Genomic DNA, 13,254 nt, shown 5'->3' on the forward strand with positions numbered 1-13,254 from the left:
CAGCTCGCGCATCACTAGGGCGGGACCTCGGTGGGGTCGGTAGCTACTGCCAGTCGTTGGGCACTTCCGCCGGGCTCGGGTTTCCTTCGACTCGGCATTTAAATTGAGCTGCAGGACATCAGCTGCTGCTACATTCAGCGCTGCGCGTTGACAGAAAATAACCAACAGCACTCGCAAAACAGGCTTCGCGTATTTGGGGTTTTTCTTTGTACGCAACATAATAGTTGATCCCGAAGAGATTTTGTTGTGTATTTATTTTTTTTTTGTGGGCAGAAGAGCTGGATCCGTTGAACAATAACGGCGGTTGCGCTCTGACAGCAGCTCGGTGCATCATTTTTGGGATTCCTCTGCTCGCTGTCGGACGGAATTGAATAGCGGTAACGTGATGTTGTGCATGAGCGGAATGATTTAGGCTTGTACAGGGCAACGTGTTTGTTTAGTGAAATAGATTGGGCACGAAAACAAACTCATTGAATGCGATTATTTTGTTTTGTTTGGCCCAGGAGCTGAAGTGGCCTGGACTTGGGGAGGACCGATGGACTCGATGATGAGAGCGCATTTGAAGGGTCAGCTTTAAATTCCGATCAGAAAATTAAACAATTTAGATTTCTTTTTTTTCTTTTTTAGTTGTTTATATTAACGGAGACAAAATATACTGAAAATAACCTTCAACTGGGCTTAATATAACACCAGACCAAGCCTTAATGCTATCGATAACAACAACAACAGTCACCACCCATTCTAGTGAAGCACGGCAGACTGACAGACTTCAATTATTATATATTTTTCTAATGTGAGATATAACTTTGACTATTTTAATATATGTCACTATCTTTTCTTGTTTGGAGATAAAGGTGGATCTTAAGGTCTTTGCTTTTTAATTAGGTTAGATCTTAGCTTCTTCTTCCTCTCCTCTTATAAGTGAGGACAGGTATCTGATCCCTCGAGGACCTTATACATTTGTAGACCTTTCAGGATAGTGCAGTAACCTGGACACTAGTGACAAACAGCATCTCTGACAAGTTACACCTATCAGAGGCTTTACTAGCCTCAAGCAATAAGCAACCATGTTCAGCTGGCTCGGGACCGACGACAGGAGGAAGAAGGATCCAGAAGTCTTCCAGACCGTCAGTGAGGGACTTAAGAAGCTCTACAAAACCAAACTCCTGCCGCTGGAGGAGAGCTACAAGTTCCACGAGTTCCACTCTCCGGCTCTGGAGGATGCAGACTTCGACAACAAGCCCATGGTCTTACTGGTGGGACAGTACTCCACCGGCAAGACGAGTTTCATACGGTGAGGAGAAGCAGCGAGCACACACACACACACACTCACACACACACACACACACGAGGCCACCAGACAGATAGAGAGGGAGAGGTCGACACACCCAAACTGACTTTTCCCAGAAGAAGTTTGTCAAGAGAGAGGAAGATGAGTTCATGCGATAGAAAAAAACAAAACATGAAGAGCAATATGAAAGACCAGTCATCACACAAACACTCACAACTGAACTACTAGGAGACACACCTCTGCAAGCTTTATTTAATCCATTAATTGTTTATATGACAGCCAATACAACACACACAGGCGTGCCAACGTAATATATGTGTGTATATATATATATGTTTTATATGTGTGTGTGTACGATTAGACTGACAGATGGACATCTTTCACATTAGGGTTTGTTCTTGGGACCTACTTTATAAAACACCAGGTGGAGATTAGAATTAGCCCCACAAACATAACAAAGCTTGTTGTTTTTAGCCAAGAATTAAGCAAAAGCTGTGTGTGCTTGCTTAGAACTGACTGAAGTACTCTTTCATTACCATGACAGACATCACGTCAGACCTGCCACACGTTCCTCAGTGATAGTTTTATCAGTCATTTTAAGTCATTTTGGACAAGAGTGCCAAATGCACACCTATCTTAACTTAACTTCAGATTTAGTATAAACTTCTTTCGTAATAAAATAATACTCCCTAGTCAGAGTTGTGTGACCTGGAGTATCTCCGGTATTGGTATATGTGTGGCAGCCGGGTGTTGGGCCTCTTTGAACTGCAGGAATGCTACTAACGACTCGCCCCTCTGACACAAACACACACACACACACACACACACACACACACACACGCACTTGCAGAGCATAGTGGGTAATTAGTGGGGTAAGCCTTTTAACGCCAGAGAGAGGATGCTGTTAGTGACTTCCTGCTATAAGACAGGACAGAGCAGACATCCCTGCAGTGCTCGCTCTTCTTCCTCTCACTGACTCTCTCCCCCTCTGTTTTTGTTACTCTCTCCCCGATGACAACACCCATATGTCCCCCCGCTCCGCGGACATTGTAACAGTAAGATGCAGAATGCACAAACTGCTGAGTAACCCTCGGTTCTGCATCGTTTTCACTGCATATAGCAGCGACTCTGGATGTGGGAGCAGTGCAGCTCTTTGAAACGTTGCAAGGAGAAGTTACAATAATGATGTTTAGTTACAACACATTTGGCTTTATGGGAATTTAAAAAGTCATAAAATGTGCATGGATGTCTGGCAGCTAAAAGGAAAAGAAGATGCATGGAGGGTAGTGTAATCTCTCTTCTTTGGAGGTCATTTAGAGGTCATTAATCTGAGCCTGTCTTTCTTTTAAGGCTGAATTTGATTTATTTAGTCTTTAAAAAAGCTAATTATCCCCAGAATCCAAGTTTTCCTTTTAAGGTGATTTTGAAGGTATTTCAAACCTCTAAAAAGGTTCACTTTGACAATTAGTGAAGCCTGTGCCTGTGGATTGTCAGTCTTATCTCACTGACAGCGTACTGCGCGGAATGTGAGAGATTAAATGGTATAATGTGTGAGCTGAGAAGTGAATTCCCCCCACATACATACATACATACATACAGTACGTTCGGCATATTGAACATACAATCTGCCAGATGCATATGCATTGCACAACCTCCACACAGACCACCAGACGCACTGCACAAACACGTGTGCAGAGGGATGGCTCTACCAGGCACGGCTGACTCCGCTGTCAAGGTGTGTGTGTGTGTGTGTGTGTGTGTGTGTGTGTGTGTGTGTGTGTGTGTGTGTGTTGAGAAGACATATACGTAAACCATCCTTACATCTGGCAGCAGTTAAAATGCATATACACTCACACTTTAAATTTATGGGCCTTTTTTAGCCGTGAATCTTTTGCCTAAATCTCTTCTTTATGGCCTGCGTTCACACAGAAACTCACTAATCTTAATTTGCAACATGTGTGATGTCACAGAATTAACAGATGGGGACGCAACTCTTCACACCTAGATCAGCATCAGCTGTAAGTTTAATATAATAACCCATTTGCAGCGAAACACGTTTGAGTTGTTTGGGGAATTTCTTTACAGGTCAAAGCCTAAACTTTGATTTATGGTTGTCTGTCTCTTCACCTTTGTCACCTTCAGCTGTTTTTCAGCAAGCAAAACAAACGTCTAACAGGCTGCTATGTTCACTTTTTTCGGCACCGGTAGAGTTTAACCAAATTCTTGTACAGATTCGTCTTCTATGTTCAGTCTACATTTCTTTATTTTAGCCTTATTAAGGCATGTGTTTAAGGTAATTGTCCTTTAGGAACACTTTAGTGAGTCCAAGATGCTTTCCTCTTTATTATTATTTTATCAGATTGCAGCATGTCAGTCGCCACTACTGACAGTAGTCACCGTGCTCTTGTGGTTGAGTACCTCACTATCGACTCAATACGGCTGAGTTTGTGCCTATGACGCAAACGAGGATGTAAAATCCCCCTAATCTTTGTTCCAGTAGCTTATAATTCAAGGCAGATCTGTTTTTGGGTGATTTTTTTAAAATTTCTTCTTACCATCCAGACACTGCAGCTCTAATCTAATTAGAGCTGCAGATGTAGCACACATCTGTCCTGCTGCTGCCTACAGTTGACCGTAAGTATTCAGTCCACTCTGAATGATACAAGGCCAACATCATTTTCTTCCGAGACAATTACTTTAAAAGTGAATGCTAATGTCTTATAAAGTCATTCATGTCTTGTAATGTGACTCTACGGTACACCTCACCGCACAATGCCCTCTACACTATTGTTCATTGTCTCGGATAGCATCTTCTGGAAGGATTGTTTATTAAAAACATCTCGTCTCTTGCCTTGTTTTGTGTAATGCTACGTCTCACCTACAGCTACCTGTTGGAGCAGGATTTTCCCGGTATGCGGATCGGCCCCGAACCCACCACAGATTCCTTCATCGCGGTGATGCACGGCGACACAGAAGGAGTCATCCCCGGCAACGCTTTGGTGGTTGACCCCAAGAAGCCCTTCAGAAAGCTGAACGCATTTGGAAACGCATTCCTCAACAGGTAAACACACTTGCACACTTTCCCAAAGTGCGAGGTGACATGCGCCGATGGCAGATGCTGTTAAGAGATCCGTGGCTGCGAGGACGTAGGGGAGAAGAAAGGGAGCGTGAGAGTACTAGTGAAAATCCACACCACAGCTCTACATTCCTGCGTGATTGAATTTCCCTCTGCTCACTGGTCAGGCTTTTCCTTTTTTAATGGCTGTCTTTGTGTGTGTGTTTGAGAGAGAGAGAGACACACACACACACACACAGCCAGTCATCTGTGCAGAGCCATCCTTCTGGTAAAGGAAAAGTGGCAAAAAGTATTTACTCTTGCAGTAGTGTCCTCGCTGTGAGGGCCCCACCACTGCTGAAACTAGACAGAAGAAACGCTGACTGTCAGTGGGGATTAGTGGGGTTCACAGTGGGGATGGCCGCTAACCTGGTAGTATTTATCCAGCTGGAGGCAGAGAGATAGCGGAGAAGGAGGTGAGAGGGAGGAAGAGACCTGGTGTGGGACGATGTTTGTTGTTAAAACGTTTTTACACTTCTGTCCGGTTTCTTTCAACTCTCCTCTCCTCTCCTCTCCTGTGTGTGTGTGTGTGTGTGTGTGTGTGTGTGTGTGTGTGTGTGTGTTTTAGGTTTGTGTGTGCCCAGCTGCCTAACCCAGTGCTGGAAAGCATCAGTGTGATTGACACACCAGGGATTCTGTCAGGAGAGAAACAGAGAATCAGTCGAGGTAAGACTCTTTCTCTCTCTTTTCTTTTTTACCTTCCTCTGTTTATGTTAATGAGTGTGAATGTGTGTCAGCGCTCGTTCACTGGACCCATTCAGCTGCAGCCCCCTATAGTCCCACTGAACTCTGAACTACGATGTCAGCATTTCCTTTGGATGTGTGTGTGTTTATTTGAGCTTTTAGCTATCAGGAGGATTATGCTTCATTCATTTCAAAGAACAGGAAGCGGCGACGAAAAGATGAGCTTTGAAATGTTCTCTCTCTCTCGCTGTCTCTCTATCTCTCTGTCTGTGTGTGTGTGTGTGTGTGTGTGTGTGTGTGTGTGTGTGTGTGTTCAAATTTAACATTTTGAACACTACAGTTCAGTACTGTTCAGAACATCATTCTAGGGACTGTTAGATTTCCCTTTGTTTACAATTCATTCCTTAGTGAGTTTTACTGGGTCGACAACTTTCATTCATTGAGAAAAACAACACATGAAATGCTTGGACATGTTATTTGTAGCAGGCCGCTCTATATATATCATTTGCACATTTTGGAAAACCCCCAGAATCACTAGAGACATGATACATTTATCACGTTAACTACAATTACTCAGGTTTTTGTGAAAAAGAACTGAGGAAACAAGACACTCTGAATTTTGAGTGTGATCAAATTGCAAAGACAAACAGACGCTATGTTTATTTTATGAAATGACGGCATAATAGATACCAGAGGAATGTCTCATTTATTGCATTAAGGGAGGGAAATAAGGATGTTTTCTATGACTTGTAACAAATTTTCCAAACTAGAAAAATATAGGAAGCTGCACCTTAAGGGCCAATTGAAATGAATGTAAAAGAGAGAGAGAGAGAGTCACATGGCCATTCAATTTGATGACATTGTTTCTTGATGCATCCCATCTTTTTACACAAAAACCCAATTATCTCAATTTGATTATTCACTGGTGCTTATCTCTTGACACCCAGGTCAGCTCATGGGAACATGTTTAAAGATGAAATAATGAAATAGAAGCTCTGTGATTCTGAATTATACGTGAGTGAACCAGCAGTGGGCCGATCCCAGCCGCGGTGTTGAACTGAACGCAGAGACTACAGTTTGAAGAGAAGTGTAGGTGTGAAAGGCTTACAAGAATTCCTCGGGGCTTTCTTACAGTTTGATGTGTGTCCGGCATGGCTGGCATTCCCGGAGCTAAATGCTGGTATTGCCATACCAACCGCTAACATGCAACAAAAGAGCTGGGATAATAAAAGACGGCTATTATTTAGACTTTTCCCACATTCACCCACTCTTTCTTACACTGTCCATCCTTGAATTCTCCCTCTGCTCGTCTCTCTATTCTCTCCCCTTGTTTGTACTCTCGTGTTCATTTAGCTCTGTTTTGAAGGTTTCTCGTACCAAGTTGGGCCCATATTGATTGTGTCTCTTCTACCCACTCTATTGGCTGTCACCACAGTGCATTAATCAGTGAGTGCTGACAGTATCACAAAGAAGGAAGGTTTTGTATGTTGTAGGCACGCACCGGTACCGATATCGGGCCGATACTGACTCAACTAGCTGGATTGGGTATCGGTCACAAGTGGGGCCCATATATTCGCTGCACCCAGCGTCTTTTTTTCTGAGCGCTAGGCCTTTTTTTGGGCGGCCGCTCTAAGCGCTTCATGTTGAAAATGAAAGTGATGCTTGTTTTGGCTCGGTCTGTCCATGCTGAGCTTTATATGTCAGACAGAAACCAATATAACAAAGACCAAAAAGCCTGTTTGTGGGAGTAGATGTGTAGACACAGGCCTTACACATGAGAAGAATAATCCCAATCAATTCCACACAGTGAGGCACACAGCCCAGGTTTCGGTATCAGGACTGAATAAATCGGATCGTTGCATCCCTCGTATGTTGAACGATTTAACAACACAAACTAAACATAGGGAGGCTGGCATTCATGATCGACTCTACATCTAAACACTATAAATATGTTGTGTTGTAACGGTGCTTTTATCAATACACAACACTGTGACAGTATCAATAGAGCTGTACTTGGTCGTAACAGGTCTTGACTCAATAGCATTTACCTGCAGTTCAGGCGTAAAGGCCATGAAGAGCATCAATATCACCATTTAGTTATTATAAGTCAATGATTTTTCATGCTTTGACTATGAAGGTTTTTTTCATGCAATTTTTGTTTGTTTTCCTATCCTCACCCGAGGCAGTATTTCCTCTGGACAGTATCTAAAATTCAGAGTGTTGACGTGATGAAATGTACAAATATACTTATGAAGTTACAAAGGCTAAATAGAAACAAGGAACATATTCTGGTCATCGAGTTCAGCGCATGACTTCATAGCAGGGTTGGGTCTGGATTACCGTTTGTCATGAGAACGTTTCTGTCTGCAGCTTTTCTGTGGAGAATCAACAGTTAACATCTGTCAGCACAATCGGAAGAAGTTTAATTGAAGCAGACCCACATCGGCTCCGTTTTACTTTCTATTTGTTCGGTCAAAGTGTCCCGCGAACGTCTCGTCAAACCAAATAAACAGCACAGTGAGGTGTGACCCCGCGGTTGTCTGTTGGATATAAAAACAAAACGCAGGTTAAACTCGACATCTACTGAGTCAGCACAGCTGTGTTGCACGGTGAGGCTTTTGTTTGTGTGTTCGTTTTCTTTTCATCCCATCCTTTTGTCTTTTGCACGTCATGTTTTCATGCTTCATCTGTATGTTGTGTGTCTCTTCATGCCATCATATGTTTTCTTCCACCCCGTTGCATTGTTTTCATCAATAATCTTCAATGTCTGTATTTATTTTTGTGTGTGTGTCCAGATGTGGAGTCGGGCTATAGCAGCCTACATAGATGTCAATATGGAGGTATTGTAGATAATAAACCTGAGCATCAACCAGCTACAAAAAGGCTAATTAAAGTGATACTTTGAAGAATTTATGGACTGCTACACGTTCTTCATCAGACTCTTGTCACATGGTTTGGGGGAAAAAAAGTTTACCTTGTTGGCTAACCAGATGTATATTTTATATAGATTTGTCATATGTGTCTGTTTCCTTTTAGGTTTTTACTCGGAAGGATATTTCAGTAATTACTTTCCAGATGCTGTGAGGTTTATATTCATGATCCGGAGAGGATGAATTTAATGAGTTTAATATTTTCATTTTGATGAACATTTTTGTCCATGACATATCTCAACTAATGGATGTATTTTAGTGACATTTCTTTTGGATATTTGGAGTCCTAAAGCTAAATTTCCACAACTAAGACAAAATGATATTTTGGGGAACAAATTTAAACTCATTTTCTAAGTAAGGCCTCTCAATTTGATGATATTGATACTCCAACAGCATTACTCTGTCATCCTTAGACATAATTATTATCTCTGTACATAATTTATAAGAAACTGAAAAAATGAGTCTGGGTATTCATGAGCCTCCCAAAAATACACTTGATCGTTTATTTTATCCCTTTAACTTAACTTAACTTATTTTACTGACCGAAATAATTACGATTCACGAAATTATCCCGATAATCATCAAAATGTACTAAAAAACATACTGTAATCACTTTACTTTACATTCTGTTAAGAAATAAATGAATTATTTTTTATTGAACAATCTTTTTTATGAAAAACCAAGAAATCATAAGGTTTATCTGCATAAATAAAGGATAAATAAATAAAATAGACGAGCAACATTATGTGAGTCTGTTCTTTCTCACTTGACAATTCCTGTATTTTTTTTTAAAATCAGGCTCTATTTTTCACTTCTCTACCATGATAGCGTCTTAGACAGCTTGTTCAAGTCACACACGTGACGATATTGACAGTTATCCTGATAATGGAAATTCACCACAATCAACTTTATCGAATGTGGAGCTTCAGACTTCAGTCTTGTTTTTCCCCACATCATGTGAAAAGTGCTTCCTGTGAAGAATGATCCACTAAAATTCAAAATGTCAAGGTATCTCTCTCTCGTTCTCTCTTAACCCTCCACAGCTTTGCTCAAGCAGCCGTGTGTCCTCCGTCTCCTCTCAGCTGTGCTCATTTAGGACAGGAAGACACAGCTAAAACCAATTTCCATGTTCTACATACTTATTGCAACAGCTGCCAAACCTTTGCTCACACCCCAGTGAGGAATTATTGAACACTCAACAAAACCGTTTTTTAATAATTGCTGGTAAAGTAGCCTTTGAGGCATCAGCACAAGAATAAATATACATAAATACACATAGCCATTGTGGAACTCGTATATCTTGAGTATTACGATTCCTCTTCTGGGAGGAGCAGCAGTTCAGCCACATGCTCTTTGTAAAATGTATTTGACATTCACTGTATTAACATAAAGCTTCTTACTATCAATTGACAGCAAATGCCTCCTAGTTTCTCTCCCATAATCTCAGCGGTAGCAGGTTCACCATTGAATCTGCATCTCTTATGCGTATTTCAGTGTTGTTTGGAAACTTTAGCTCACTAATCCTTCGTTCTGTCCTTTTGTTCTTTGTTCTCCTCTCATATCCTGTGGAATTTATCCATGCAAGCATCGGTTTTGCCCTTGAGTAGGATAGAAAGTCAAAGGAGGCAATGATGTATTCCTGCGGACAGACTTAATCATTCATTCATTTATTCATGCAGTATGGAGGCATTAACCCATTCGTGCACTCATTCGAGCGTTCGTTACCGCCATGATTGCATTTCCCACAAACACATCTGAGCCAACAAGTAAGACAATAAAATATCATTGTTTTTGGTTTCCCCCCTCATTATTTTGTTTTAAAACGCCACTTAGTTGAGCCCTGGCAGAACCGCCTCCATCTGTAAACAGACATTCTTTCCTCCCAGCATGTGGTAATTTGTCCTTCGTATTGCCTCTATGACCTGAAGCCATTGTAATAGTTTCTTCTTTGGAAAATTGCAACATCACAGCTGTTGTTCATGGCTCAGTTCATGGATTATACAGAATGTTCTTATTATATGAACATCTTCACCAAAAACTCAGTGGACTGACCTGTTCCTGAAAAGTAGGATGAATTTAAATGCATATTTTGTATGGGATGGGATCAAAGAAACAGGAAGTCAAAAGGATACACAATGAATTATCTCTTTCTCTCACAGTCTCTCTTTTTTTTAACTAAACCTTCCCGTCTTTCCTAATTGAAAACCTAACGTCTTTCTTGGATCCTCCTCCTCTCAGGCTATGACTTTGCAGCTGTGTTGGAGTGGTTTGCAGAGCGAGTGGACAGGATCATATTACTGTTTGACGCCCACAAACTGGACATCTCTGACGAATTCTCAGAGGTGATAAAAGCCCTGAAGAACCACGAAGACAAGATCCGGTACTGCAGTGTTTGCTTTGACTTACGGACGTATCCAGTTCTACACAAAAGAGACGAGAATAGTTGTTCTCTTTCTACATTCGTATCAACACTATGTTGTCAGCAGCGCTTTGTTTTCAGTAAACATGAACACTGTTCTCTCTTGTTGTTTTTGGCAGGGTTGTGCTGAACAAGGCTGATCAGATAGAGACCCAGCAGTTGATGAGAGTGTACGGTGCCCTGATGTGGTCACTGGGGAAAATAGTCAACACCCCAGAGGTATAGTAAGCAGGAGGAGTTTGGGTTTAACGTTTCTACACTCACTGGTCGTCCTGATGCTTGTTGTGGATGTAATGCACCTCTGTTTATACCTCGACTTCATCTATAAAACACCACATTTTGAAATGATTGAATAGTGTATAGATCAGTGTTTTCGACCCAGTTCACAACAGGCTTGATCTATAAATCGTGAGAAGAGCGAAATTATCAGTTATCTCATTTGTTTAATTTACAAACAGAATGTTTCATTTTAGATTCAAAGTTATAGGTAGGCTACAATACAGGCTCAGAGTGTTACTGCAGATATAAATGTTAAAAGATGATGGAAGAAATTCAGAAATATTATTTGGCGACTGGGAACGACTGATGTAGACAATAATGTGTATTATTGGGTTGTGTACCAACAAACTGAACTGCCTTTAAGAGTCAACCATGAGATGCTATTGGCTGAATTGTGCCTTTTTTATGTCTTTTTGTCTTGTTGATTTTCTGTCCGTCTCCCTCGCTGACAGGTGATCCGCGTCTACATCGGCTCGTTTTGGTCCCACCCTCTGTTGATTCCAGACAACAGGAAGCTGTTCGAAGCAGAGGAGCAGGATTTATTTAAGGACATTCAGTCTCTACCGAGGAACGCAGCGCTCAGAAAACTCAACGACCTGATCAAGAGGGCAAGACTGGCCAAGGTAAAGCACAAATGAGAGGACACACGTTGATGGAGAATCTGCGACGGCTTGCTGACTAACGGCAGCAAGAGGGGAATTTTTTTCTCTTGGGATGTTATTTGACGAGTGTATATTTTAAGCACGTGTGCGTGTGCGTGTGTGTGTGTGTGTGTGTGTTTCCTTATTTATTCTTCCCATCACTCACTCGCCAGCTGTTAACCTTGACAGAAAAAGCTTGTCGCTCTCACAGAACCAATAGAGCCAGACAAGTGTGGTCATTCTCCTCTGAGTGAATTGTTTCCTGTTTCCTCTCCGCACAGGAACTCAGGTATGACAGGCGACAGGCCACTGCCTGTTGTAGCTCGAGGAAACGCTGAGGATGCACACACACACACACACACACTCACACACTCAAGTACACACACAGATTCATCAAACCGAGAGATGAGCGTCCTTTCCTGTCTGACAGCTGATGGGTGTGTGTGTGTGTGTGTTTGTATTGTGATGAGCTTCAAGGACACAAGGTGGATTCAGGGAAACCCACAAAAAAATGTCACCACGGCAACATAACAGAAATGTTTTTTCCCGTTACGTTTGCTATGTGTAGTTATATGCTGTGCTGTGTGACTAATCTGGTTAAAGGAGTGTTAAGTGTCCCCAGACTCCAATTACAATGTTAGTTTCATGTTTATTAGGATTATTACAATGAAGGTTGAGGATGAGACAGTGATTAAAACAAAGCAAGTATGAGTGAAATGGTGAAATCCTTTGTCCCAGTTGATTTAACGATAGTCTTCATAAATGTTCGGAGCAGGATGCAGGAAGAACAACAGATTTTGGTCAATATAGCACGCACTGGGGGATTTATTCCCTCAATCGACTGCATTTACCAGCAACATCCACATCAAAGGTTGGAATTTTCCCTAAAAGGATTACAACTTTAAAATACAAGAACTTTTAAGAGGCCGACTTGCTTACTTGCTATACGTTTTCCGTTGAGTAAATGAGCTTTCACTCTCACCGTGCAGGTCCATGCCTTCATCATCAGCGCACTGAAGAAAGAGATGCCCGCTGTGTTTGGGAAGGAGAACAAGAAGAAAGAACTGATCGTCAGTCTTGGAGATATTTACAAACGCATCGAACGAGAGCATCAGATATCACCCGGAGATTTTCCTAGTCTGAAGAAGATGCAGGTAAACGGGGAAGAGCTGTGTAGATTCATAGATAGAGGGATTAGAAAGATGAGATCTGAACTTGTGATATTTTTTTTTCTGTATTGTCTCCTTCAGGACCAACTCAATTCTCAGGATCTCAACAAATTCCAGCCTCTGAAACCCAAACTCCTGGAGGCGGTGGACGACATGCTGGCCCACGACATCGCTGGCCTGATGGTGCTGGTGCGCCAAGAAGAAAACCAGCGTCCCAACCCGGTCGTGAAGGGCGGCGCCTTCGACGGCACATTGGACGGCCCGTTTGGCCACGGGTACGGCGAAGGGGCCGGCGAAGGCATCGACGAAGCCGACTGGGTCGTCACTCGAGACAAACCGGCTTACGACGAGATTTTCTACACGTTGTCCCCCGTCAACGGGAAGGTGACTGGAGCCAACGCCAAGAGGGAGATGGTGAAGTCAAAACTGCCCAACACGGTGCTGGGAAAGATCTGGAAGCTGGCCGACATCGATAAGGACGGGATGCTTGATGATGAGGAGTTTGCGTTGGCCAATCACCTGATAAAAGTGAAGCTGGAGGGACATGAACTGCCATCGGAGCTGCCTGCACACCTGGTTCCTCCTTCTAAGAGGAAAATACCTGAGTAAATGTAAGATTACATCATCCCCTGCCCCCAAAACCTGTAAGTAGACTTACCCCAATTAAAATAGTCACATTCCTGTAGCATTATAGCAAAAAAATGTACCCCATTTCCAACTGCTAAG

General features: G+C 42.3%; 1 protein-coding gene across 1 annotated transcript; it reads left to right on the plus strand.

The window, feature by feature from the left end:
- Positions 1-1,067: 1,067 nt before the first annotated feature.
- On the plus strand, positions 1,068-13,252 carry LOC306711520 (EH domain-containing protein 3; the record flags this gene model as incomplete). Its single annotated transcript, XM_079180493.1, has 8 exons — positions 1,068-1,294; positions 4,176-4,352; positions 4,975-5,072; positions 10,259-10,400; positions 10,559-10,658; positions 11,171-11,341; positions 12,349-12,513; positions 12,610-13,252. The coding sequence occupies 8 exons, from the start codon at positions 1,068-1,070 to the stop codon at positions 13,135-13,137; spliced, it is 1,608 nt and encodes a 535-aa protein (XP_079036619.1). The 3' UTR covers positions 13,138-13,252.
- Positions 13,253-13,254: the final 2 nt, after the last annotated feature.

The sequence above is a fragment of the Pholis gunnellus genome, assembly GCF_910591455.1.
Source record: "Pholis gunnellus genome assembly, chromosome: 19".
Taxonomy (NCBI): domain Eukaryota; kingdom Metazoa; phylum Chordata; class Actinopteri; order Perciformes; family Pholidae; genus Pholis; species Pholis gunnellus.